General features: G+C 56.1%; 1 protein-coding gene across 3 annotated transcripts in view; it reads left to right on the forward strand.

The window, feature by feature from the left end:
* The window catches only part of NDEL1 (nudE neurodevelopment protein 1-like 1), a 30,764-nt gene extending 21,146 nt beyond the window's left edge, over nucleotides 1–9,618 (forward strand). Inside the window, exons 8-9 of one of the 3 annotated variants that reach the window (XM_014962668.1) lie at nucleotides 1,780–1,814; nucleotides 7,953–9,618. In XM_014962668.1, coding sequence (XP_014818154.1) covers nucleotides 1,780–1,814; nucleotides 7,953–7,960 — 43 coding nt within the window. In that variant the 3' untranslated portion in view covers nucleotides 7,961–9,618. Of the gene's footprint in view, nucleotides 1–1,779; nucleotides 1,823–7,952 lie in introns of those variants that run through there. The other 2 variants (XM_014962670.1, XM_014962669.1) reach the window with 2 other exon arrangements.
* Nucleotides 9,619–10,832: the final 1,214 nt, after the last annotated feature.

Raw genomic sequence — 10,832 nt, forward strand, 5'->3', positions numbered from 1 at the left:
TGCCTGCAGTTCGAAGCAGGTTGTAGCTGGAAAAGGCTCAGAAACTTGGCCTCCTGAAAGATAACTTCTGCAGCAGACTTGGAGGATGTTAGTGGGCTAGAAAAGGGCGTGGGAATAGCTGATGGGCTTATCTGCAAGTTGCTAGAGATCCCTGCGTGGTCCTGCTGTCCTGTCCCTCTCCTCTGCACCCCCAAATGCTGCTCACCTCTCCCTTGTGTGGCCCCCCCTCTGCTTTGCTGCCCCCGTTGAGGCCTGTGCACGCTGAGGGTGATGGCAGTGTCTCTGTTTTGTACACGTCTCCATGGCTGCTGTGTAAAACCTGCACACAGAAGCCAAACTGAGCTGTTACCTAAAATGAGGTCGAGTAGCCGAGCTCCCAGCTGAGCTGGCTCATGTTGACAGGCATTGGATCCAGAGAATGGGCACGAGGGGCTGAGCTGAGGCTTGCCCTTTCTTTTTCCCTCTCCTTCTCTCTCTCCAGCCCCTGTACTCTCCTCTCTGCCCCAAGTTGTTGCTGTGCCTGAAACACCCACATGTGATTGTAGATCCCGTCCCCGCTGCAGCCGCTGCCTAAAGAGCAGCCTGGTTGTTGGGTGGTGGGACGGGGACAGAGGTAACTCAGCCACATCCTTACAGTTCCATTTACTTTCCTTCCTCTGCCATTTTGTTAAAACGTTTGATGAGTCTCCATCTCCCTTCACACAGAGGCTCCTTGCTCACGGAGCAGAGCTGAGCAGGCAGCTGAAGGCAGTGACTGGCAGGAGATGGCACAGGGGACCATCACATTAGGGGCAGCCTGGGGGGCAGCTGGGCTTGCACCAAAACTTTGCTGGAGGATTAGAAGAGTCAGGATTTACCTACTATTCTTTTTTTTTTTTTTTCCCCTTCTTTTTAAAGCTCAACAAAGTCTCTATAAGATTAGTTCCCTGCAGACTTGTTCCTTCAGGAACGTGCTGTTTCTGTCCAGATGCCAGGGCATGACAGAACAGCACCTGAGGATGTTCTCAGATGGATGCTTGTCTCTTGCTGTTGTAAATGTTCTTAATTGGTTATTACCTTCAATCCAGATGGGGAACAAAATGGCTCTGACCTTCCTGGGCTCTGCAGAGGCCTGGCAGTGGGAGGGCAGAGCTGAGACAGCACAGGAGCCAGTGCTGGGTGTCTGCTTCTTGGAGCATGAACTCCTTCACTGCTCCCCTCCCTTCACCCTTCAATGTCAAAGTCCTTGTAGTTGATGTTTATTCTTAGATTATTTTTTTTTTTTTTCTGAATCTGTTGGGCTTTGTTTTAATGAAAAAAGCTAAAGTTCAACTGTGAGAAGTGCATCTGGTTGCACACTTGTAGCAGTCCTGTGAAGCATGTAGTGTATTTACACTGTGGACACCGTTATCCACAACCCTGGTCAGAACCCATCAGGCTGGGAAATCAGGGTCGGCTTTCTGTTCCCTAATCCACCTTTTCAAAAAGTTTCCCTGGAAAAGAGGGAACTGTGGGTAACTCAGATGCAGGTGAGTAATCCAGCAGGTGAGTGCTGCAATGTGCTTTGCGATACTTTGGGCTTCTCTCTGGGTTGCACTTGCAGCAGTGGGGTGTGCTGGGAGCACTGGTTGTCACTGAAACAGGAGTCCTCCCCTGGCCCTGGCAGGCGGAGGGCTCGTTATGCAGAGGTCTGGTCAGGTTTAATTTAACACCTTTGCTTTGCCCCATTTCTTGTGTCCAAGGTTATGCCCAAGGATGTCTGTATTGTGTGCATAACCTGTTTCCATTTTTCTCCACTAGGCGTGAAAAGGTCATATTCCCCACCTTGGTCATGGGTAAATGAATTCATTTGCAATGATAAGCTGCATGTGTTGTAACGTGGTGCTTGGAGGTGCAGAGCTGATGGTTGTACTAACTGCATGAGGTCGTTCTCTTAGCCTTACCAGCTAATAGTCCCTGATCAAAGCCTGAGGCTGTGATCTCTCTCTTCCTCCTTACTTTAGATAAACTTTTCTGGTGCTGTGACCTGTTGCAACCATAAGCTGCTTCCTTTCTTGGTCTAATTAATATTTCTTCAAAAACATGCATGTTTCTGATTGAATCTGTCACATCAGGGATATGGGGTGAAGTATCGCTGCTGTTAATTTAGTTGATTTTGAAAGTTGATTTGCCCTTTGGTGGAGTTTTTCCCTCAATGTCTTTTGGCTGTCACTTGCCGATGCTCGGCTGCCGTGGTTCTGGCTAATGGGAAGGTGAACAAAGGCATAGATGTGTTGGGGGCAGGCCAGGGTGACAGAGCAGGAGGTGGTCAGAAGCACCTGGCTGGAGGCAACGGTGTTCCTGCTTGATGTCACCGTCCCTGGTGGTGGCACGGTGGTCCCAGCAAGGCTGCACAGGCACCGGGGCCATGGGCTCTACGGGAGGGAATCCTGTGGCACTGGGGCTCAGTGGAGGCAACAGCCCACTGTCACTAAGGCTTGGACTTACAGTGTTCTCCTGGAGAAACTGGCTGCCCATGGTGTGGACAAGAGGTGTCTTCACTGGGTAAAAATTTGGCTGGAGGCTGGGCCCAGAGAGTGGTGGTGAATGGAGTCAAATCCAGTTGGTTGCCGGTCACGAGAGGTGTCCCCAGGGCTTGGTATTGGGGCCAGTCCTCTTTAATATCTTTATCAATGGTCTGGGTGAGGGGATCAAGTGCACCCTCAGTAAGTTCACAGAAAAACACCAAGTTAGGTGGGAGTGTCAACCTGCTGGAGGGCAGAAAGGCTTTACAGAGTAATCTGGACAGGCTGGATTGATGGGTTGAGGCCAATGGGATGGGTCCTGCCCTTGGGTCACACCAGCCCCATGGATGCTCAAGGCTGGGGCAGAGTGGCTGGAGCTGCCTGGCAGAAAAGGACCTGGGGGTGTTGGTCGCCTGTCGGCTGAACATGAGCCAGCAGTGTGCCCAGGTGGCCAAGAAGGCCACCAGCATCCTGGCCAGTAGGAGCAATAGCGTGGCCAGTAAGACTGGGGCAGTGACTGTCCCTTTGTACTGGGCACTGGTGAGGCCCCACCTCGAGGGATGGGTCCAGTTTTGGGCTGCTCATGCCAGGACAGACATTAAGGTGCTGGAGCGGGTCTAGAGAAGGTCAATGGAGCTGGTGAGGGGTCTGGAGCACAAGTCTTGTGAGGAGAGGCTGAGGGAGCTGGGGGTGTTCAGCCTGGAGAAGAGGAGGCTGAGGGGAGACCTTCTCGCTCTCTCCAACTCCCTGAAAGGAGGGTGTAGCCAGGGGGGGTCGGGCCCTTCTCCCAAGGGACAGGCGATGGGACAAGAGGAAATGACCTCAAGTTGCACCAGGGGAGGTTTAGGATGGAAATTAGGAGAATTGTTTACACTGAAAGGGTTATTGAGCCTTGGAATGGGCTGCCCAGGGAAGGGGTTGAGACACCATCCCTGGAGGGATTGAAAAGCCGGGTTGACATAGTGCTTAGAGACATGGTTTAGTGATGGTTTTCTGTCAGAGTTAGGTTGATGGTTGGACTCGATGATCTGAAAGGTCCCTTCCAACCTGGACAATTCTATGATTCTGTGACTCATCTTGCTGATCTGCCTCGAGAGAGAGAGCAGGGAGGGTTCCCCACGCTGTCAAAAAGTGCAGGTCCCTACCATCCAGATCTGCCACAGCCGTGTTCCCATTCTCCTCTCTACATCTCCGTGCTGGGTGCTCCTCTCCCTCCTTGTGCTGTCACTGCTGCTTGGGAGATCAGTGCTGTGTTTTAAAGCACTGACCTGCCTGGAAACTCACTTCTCCTCCTGTTTTCTTGTGGGGCTTTAACCGCATCTTCAGGCTGGGCTGTTCAGCTGCAGGACAATCTTTTGAGGTTTTGTTGGATACACAGAGTTGAGAGATCTTGGAGATAAGGTGCTAAGTACAAAATACAGCTTGAAATAAAGATTAATGATTAAAAAAAAAAGAATAAAAAGCCTATCTTTAGCAATCACAGGGCAGAGAGAGCCACCACCGCAGGAACAGGCAGGGAGAAACACCCAGCAGAAACCACTGCAGGGGACGTTTCCAGCAGGGACTGGTGATTTTGGCTTCGTTTGGAGCCCAGTTTCTCAGGAAGGCCAGAGCCACGGAGCATGTCGGGTCCGAGGGACAGGGAGACAAGGCAGAAGCAGGAGGCGAGTGATCCGGCCGGGATTCATCCCTGTGAGCAGGTTTTGGGACTGTTGGGCAGTGCCAGCTCCGTGCCTGTGCCAGGTCGGAGCGATGTGTCTGCTCCTCCCGGTGCTGTCTGAGACCTTGGGGACCTTGGCACAAGGACTTCTCTTCCCAGCTGGCTCCTGGGAGGTTAGGCAGGACTTGTCCAGCTTGTTTTCTTTGTTGTTTTTTACAGTTGCTTGGCTTAATGTATTTCATTTTCCTTTAAGTCTGTTTCGAACTGCAGTAATGCTGATTTCTTTCCCCTTTTTTGTGCGTTTTCCTGTTACTAGCAGAAATCTGAGTAAGCCCTCGGTAAGCTCAGCCATGGTGCCAGCTTTTGGTATCCCCCCAAGTCGCTGCTCCTGTGTGATGCCTTTTCCTGTGCCCCACTTAAACCGAACCACAAATCAAAGCCGCTGCGCTCTCTCTGTTCCTGCAGCGAGGGCAGGTTTGGGCCGGCAGGATGGGATCCACAGCGCAGGGAACTGACCCCAGGGGCTGGTCCTGGGAGAGGCTGCTCCACGCTGCCTTCCTGCTCAAACAATGGGGAAACCTCAAAAACCTTCTAAATGGGGTTTTTATCTTTTCCATCTTGAGCAGAAAGCCTGCTGGTGTCTCCCTTGTGCATTGTAGTGCTGTGAGCGCTCCCGGGCTGGGGCTGGTTAACACATAACCCTTCACGCTTGGAGCCCTCCTCTCCTTGGTCTCCCTTCTTGTCCTGGGCTTCGCTGGATGATTTCCAACACCGGGGGTGGGGGTTTAGGCAGAGTCCTGTCATGTCCCTATGGCATCTGTGCTGAGCTGTGTGGCTTCCTAACGTGTTTCCTGTCCCTCTGGGAGATGGAAAAGGGCACCCAAGTGCTAAATGCACCTCTGAGCAGGAGCTGAGGAGGGTTAAACGTGTGGTGCTTCATTTAAAAGAAGAAGAAACTCCTGCAGAGGCGGGTCCGTCGGATGGTGGCGGCTGCAGGGAGGGTGTTCTCCCCACTGGGTGCTGGAAACCCAGTTTGGGAGCAGTTGGTTCCCCAGAAATAGCAATATTTGAGAAGTTTTGTACCACTCAATTTGGCCCGTGCCTGGTGTAGCACCATATGCGAACGCCACGCGTTGGGTTTTGATTTAAATACCTCTCACCAGGGGGATTGGAGGCGGGGGGGTGCCTGGTATCGGGGGGGAGCAGTGTCTCGGTTCAGAGGGGGATGATGTGCCAAGGTTTGAGGGGGGCTGCTGCTGCCCAGCCTCTTTTAGAGCCACGGGGTTGCAAGGATGGGCTGCGAGGGGGGCGATGGCACTTGCTACGGGCTCAAAAGGGACCAGTTGTCCTCCCCAACCTGCCCATCCTGCCATGCTGTGCTGGAGGTGGCACTGCCAGGAGGTCCCAGTGAGGACTGGTGCTGGTTCAGCCAAGCCACAGGGCTGGCCTGTGACACTGCCATCAGCCAGGCCACGTCCTGCAGGGGCTGGTGCCGTCCCACAGTGTGTGTCCCAGAGAGCAGCTCCGGGTGCCGTGCAGGGCAGGGGATGGATCCATAGGACTTGGCTTTAAGGTGACTCGTCAAACACGAGCGCTCCCAGGCTGCTGGTGCTGAGCGGCGCCTTTCTCTGACCTTTTCAAAAGGAAGCAAACCACCATGTTTTAATCCTGTTTGGTCTTTTTGTTTGGTTGTTTTTTTTTTTTTTTCCCCTGTCCCACTTGGCAGAGGTGCTTTGTAGCTGGTAACTCTTGTGCAGTCATGTCGGGATCAGGTTGGCTTCATGCCCCTTCCTCCCAACGTCAATAACGAAATGCATCTGCCCTTAAGCCTCTTCCAGCAGATTTTTATTGTGTGCAGCTGGGGGGACACACTCAACTGGGAGTTTAAGCTTCCAGCTCAATGGGAGGAGGTGGGAAAGGTGGTTTTTCCCTGCTCTGCCCCAGGCTGTGCTAGTGGGGATGTTTAACAGCCACAGAGGGGAAGGAAACAGCCGGCTCCCTACGGAATTGAACTGTGTTGCCATGGGAATCCGTCCTTGCTAGTAAGCCTTGAGATTTTAGCTCTTCATCTGCTCTTCTGGAGCGTTTTGTGAGTGCCCAGAGCAACAGCAGCAGCCGCCTGGGTTTGCTGGAGGGGTGTTTGCAGCCCTGGTGCGGGAGCTGCAGGCTCAGCAGGGAACAGAGGCAGGAAGGATGTGCTGTGGGATGGGGAGTGTGGAGACAGCACTGCTGTGTCCTGGGGACGCTGCCGGCAGCCACGGTCCCTCAGGCGGTGACACCAGTCAGTGGGACTTGCTCCTGCAGAGCCACCAGGTCCTGGGGTGGCTTTTTTCCTCATCAGCAGAGCCCTCGCCCTTCTTGCCTTTGCTCCCTGCGCCTCACTGCTCTGAGCAGCAAAGGCCATCTCCTGGCATGTCCCTTCTGCCAGGAGAGGTGTGAACGGTGGGTTCTGGGGTGCTGGTGGCACTTCTGGGGAGCAGGCAGACGTGGAGACAAGGACCTGCCCTGCCTTGCAGGGACTGGGGGGCTGGTCTCCCCCCACCTTCAGGATTACAGACCCAGCCGTGAGAGCAGGGGGCAGGGAGGACAGCAGTGGGGCTGGACGTGCTGTGCTGACACAGGGATGTTATTGCTTCTGGTTTACAAGGCTGGGGTGATGGTGACCAGCAGGTGGTGAGGCTGGGCAAACGCTCTGTGTTGAGCCTAATTACAGAAGAGCTGTCAAAGCCATAACACAGCAGAGATGGAAAAGCTGTCAGACCCACATGCTCCTTTCCCAGCCCACTGGGAAGCCAGGTTCTCCATGCCTCCACCTCTCCCAGCAGCCTTGGGAAGAAGGGAACCCACGGATGCTGGGGGTGTGGAGGCATCCGGAGCCCCCGCTGCCCCTCAGCTGGGGGTACCGTAGCATCGAGCAGCTCTGCTGAGCTTTACCATGTGCTGTCACAGAGCCTGTGTGCCATTGTGCTGTGTGTGTATCCATCCCAGATACTGGGCAGAGCTTGTATTGGAGACAGCTGTAATGGCCCCTGGAGATGAAGAGAAGGCTCTGGGGAGACCTTAGAGCCCCTTCCAGTCCCTAAAGGAGCTCCAGGAGAGATGGGGAGGGACTCTGGATCAGGGAGGGGAGCCATAGGATGAGGGGGAACAGCTTTAAACTGAAAGAGGGGAGATTGAGATGAGATCTGAGGAAGAACTTGTTTGGTGTGAGGGTGGTGAGAGCCTGGCCCAGGTTGCCCAGAGAAGCTGTGGCTGCCCCATCCCTGGAGGGGTTCAAGGCCAGGTTGGAGGGGGCTTGGAGCAACCTGGTGTGGTGGGAGGTGTCCCTGCCCAGGGCAGGGGGTGGCACTGGGTGGGCTTTAAGGTCCCTCCCAACTCAAACCATTCTGTGATTCTGTGGTTTAGTGGGAAGGGAGCTGATGCTGGGGACCGCGCCGGCAGCGCTGCTGTACCTGGCACCTTCAGCTGCACAGACCCCATGGCGTAGCCCCCTTGGGCTTTGGGTCTGCGCAGGAGCCCTTTGTGTTCCTGGGCTGGTCACCTTGGCCAGCACATGCCTGCCCTGGGCAATGGGATGATCACCCACTTGTGCCTGTCCCTGGCTGGGGGTGGGCGCTGAGCCCCTGGGCTGGAGGGGGGAGCTCTGTCGCGGTTGTAGGTTGGCCACCATACAGTCAGGGTGAGGGATGATGCAGCGAGGAGAGAGAGGGGTCTGGTCTGTCTTCCAGCTGCTGGTGGTGGGGACAGGTGAGCGGTGCCATCTCCTGGGGATGCTTGTCACTTAATGGCCTGTCTCTTGTTTCTTTCAGGGCAGTAAACGGCTTTGATCAAGGTCCCCCCGGACTGGGAGCCTCTCGACCATCCTCAGCGCCTGGCATGCTCCCCCTCAGCATATGAGCCTGTGGGAGGTCGTGTTCGGACTCGTGGATGCTTCTCTCAGCCCACCAGGAGAAGAACTGCTCCCCGTTCCTCCCTGTTCCCACCCTGCTGGAACACGACCTGCACTGTGCTGCCCGAGGAGACCCTGCGCCCACGGCCCTTCATGCCCTGTCAATACAGTTGTTTTCTCCTCTTGCTGTCCTCAGCCTCCTCTGACTTGGCCCCGTGCGGCGCGGGCCGAGACGCAGCGCTCCGTGCTGGGGGCTGCAGGAGTCCTGCCAGACCTTGGCCAGGGGTGGGCCTCAGCCCCTTTATCCCTCCCTTGGGTTTGGTGTGACACAGACACTGGCTGCTCTTCTTCTCCCTGCCTGCTCCAGCCCCTTCGGCCACGGGGCTGCTCTTCTCCCAGGAAGGCTCTGACCTCCAGAAGGGGGTCCTGGGTGAGGCTGCGCGATGCCGTTTGGACACTCGTGCCTGGAGTCGGGTCCAGGGGAGTGACTCCGTTCCTGCAGCCTCAGCAGGTGCTGCCGGGCAGGGGGGCGGCTGTTGCTGCTGGTGTGTGTCTGGTTGGAGCTGGCAGGGCAGGATGCGTGTGTCCCCCAGCTCCCGCAGGCAGAGGGGACCATGAGCCATCCCTGCTGGGCTCCTCGGGGGCCAGGGAGGGCTGGAGCTGCTGGTGGCAGCGCGCTGGAGGGGACCCTCACGCCTCGGTCACAACATCACATGCCTTAGCGTGAGCTGGCAGGGCTGGTGTGTCCTCCCTCCTGCCCCCTGGAGCTGCAGGGCAGTGACGCCTGGAGCTGCTGGGGTGGGCTCAGGGGGTCCTGGGGGCTTTAGCTCAGCTTCTTGGCCCAGCTCCACCCGCCCCCCTGCGCCTCCACCCCAGGGAGCCGGTGGGAGCGTTAAGAAGCCACTCATCCAACCGCCCACGCTGCCCGTGGAACCCCCCTCCCAGGACCCTGTCACCATCACCCCCCGTTCCCATCTGTGTAACGTAGGACTGGATCTTACAGCGTCACTACGGGCTTCTGTGACAGTTTTGGGCGACCGTGTACCTTGTGGGTCTTTCAAGCGACGTATTTGTGCGATTTCTCTGTCTATGTGCCTCAGAGTCGGTGGATTTTTAAATGTGAACCAGCAAACCCAGCTGGGGTTTGATCTGTGGGTTTAGAAACCTTCGTTCCTGGTCAGGTCCATCACCTTCACTTGGCTCCGCAGCTCCCAGTTGGTTTATTTACAAGCGCTGAGAAAAAAAACCCCTTGGCCCCAGCAGCAGTGGGGGGGGATGATGTGTCCCCACCCCCCCCTTTGCTGTTTGGGCTCCTCTGGTCCTTTCCTGTGCATCCTCTGCTGCATTTGACTGTTTACATTTGTTTTATTGTACATAGGTTTGTAAACATAATATCTTTGCCTAAGATCTTTGTACATAACTTGGGCTTTGTAGCTTTATTTATTCAGCCTCTCTATGGCATGTTTCAATAGGACAGTGACCTATTCCCCCCCCGCCCCGCGGTGACACACATCATGATGTGGGTTAGAAATGACAAAAACCAACTGAGAGTAATCTTCCAAAAATAAAGTTCTTTTAATGTGTAATTGGTGGATTTTGCAGAAATGTTGGCAGTGGGTGCATTTTGTTTGGGGGGTGGTTTTGGCCGAGCCCCAGCACTGGGTGGGGAGGGCACCGCTGCTCCTGCCCCACATCCCTGGGAGCTGCTGCTGGAGCCGGGGCTGACAAACCCCTTCTCCTCGCTGCAGCCTCCGCTCCCGGCGGCTCGGCTGGGATTGGGTTTTGGGAAGCTCCTGGGGCAGGGTTGGAAGCTCCAGCCGCCAGGGAATTTTGCCTCCTTGGAATCGCTGAGAGGTTGATTGGAGCATCTCCCTGATGAGGAAAGGCTGAGAGGGCTGGTGGGGCTCGTTAGCCTGGAGGAGAGAAGGCTGAGGGGAGACCTTATCTAAAGCGGGGGGGGGGGGGGGGGGGGGGGGGGGAAGATGGAGCCGGACTCTTTCCAGTGGTTCCCAGTGACAGGACGAGGGGCAACGGGCACAAGCTGGACCATGGGAAGTTCCACTCCAATGTGAGGAAGAACTTCTTTGGGGTGAGGGTGGCAGAGCCCTGGCAGAGGCTGCCCAGGGAGGTCATGGAGTCCCTTCTCTGGAGATCTTCAAGCCCCACCTGGATGCTCCTGAGTGATGTGCTCTGGGCAGCCCTGCTTTGGCAGGGGGGTTGGACTGGATGGTCTCTAGAAGGTCCCTTCCAACTCTGACAATGCCATGATTCCATGTTTGCTCTGCAGACCCAAGGGGTTGGGGCCATTCCCCAGGGTGCTGCCTCCCTTGGGCTGACGGGGCTGTGGCAGCACCCTCAGCTGTGCCACCATGGTGACACTTTGCCCAACCCAAAGGTGGTGCAGCCTGTCCCTGGCCCCTGGGCTTAGCTCCAGCCCAGATGCTGTTGACACACCACACTGGAGCCCACCCTGGGGCTCCAGCACCCATTGCCCCCCTCACGGCCACCCCAGGGTGCTGCTGCTGACCTGGCAGCAGACCCTCTCCCTGCTGGGAATTCACCTACTCCCAGCTCCTTCCCGAGTCCCTGTCCCCTGCAGGGGGAGGCCACACTCTCCACCTGCCACCAGCTCCTTCCTGGGGGTGCAGGGTCACCCTCATCACAGCCACCCCTCCTGCCCCCTCCATCTCCTTTGAGGTCTTAGGCTGTTCTTGCCCAGAGCCTGGGTCTTCTGCAGGGACAGGACAGGCCCTGTGAGGTTGGGAAAAGCCCCTCCTCACCCCCTGCGCTTCTCCCAGCT

The sequence above is a fragment of the Calidris pugnax genome, unplaced genomic scaffold, assembly GCF_001431845.1.
Source record: "Calidris pugnax isolate Ruff unplaced genomic scaffold, ASM143184v1 scaffold470, whole genome shotgun sequence".
Lineage (NCBI taxonomy): Eukaryota > Metazoa > Chordata > Aves > Charadriiformes > Scolopacidae > Calidris > Calidris pugnax.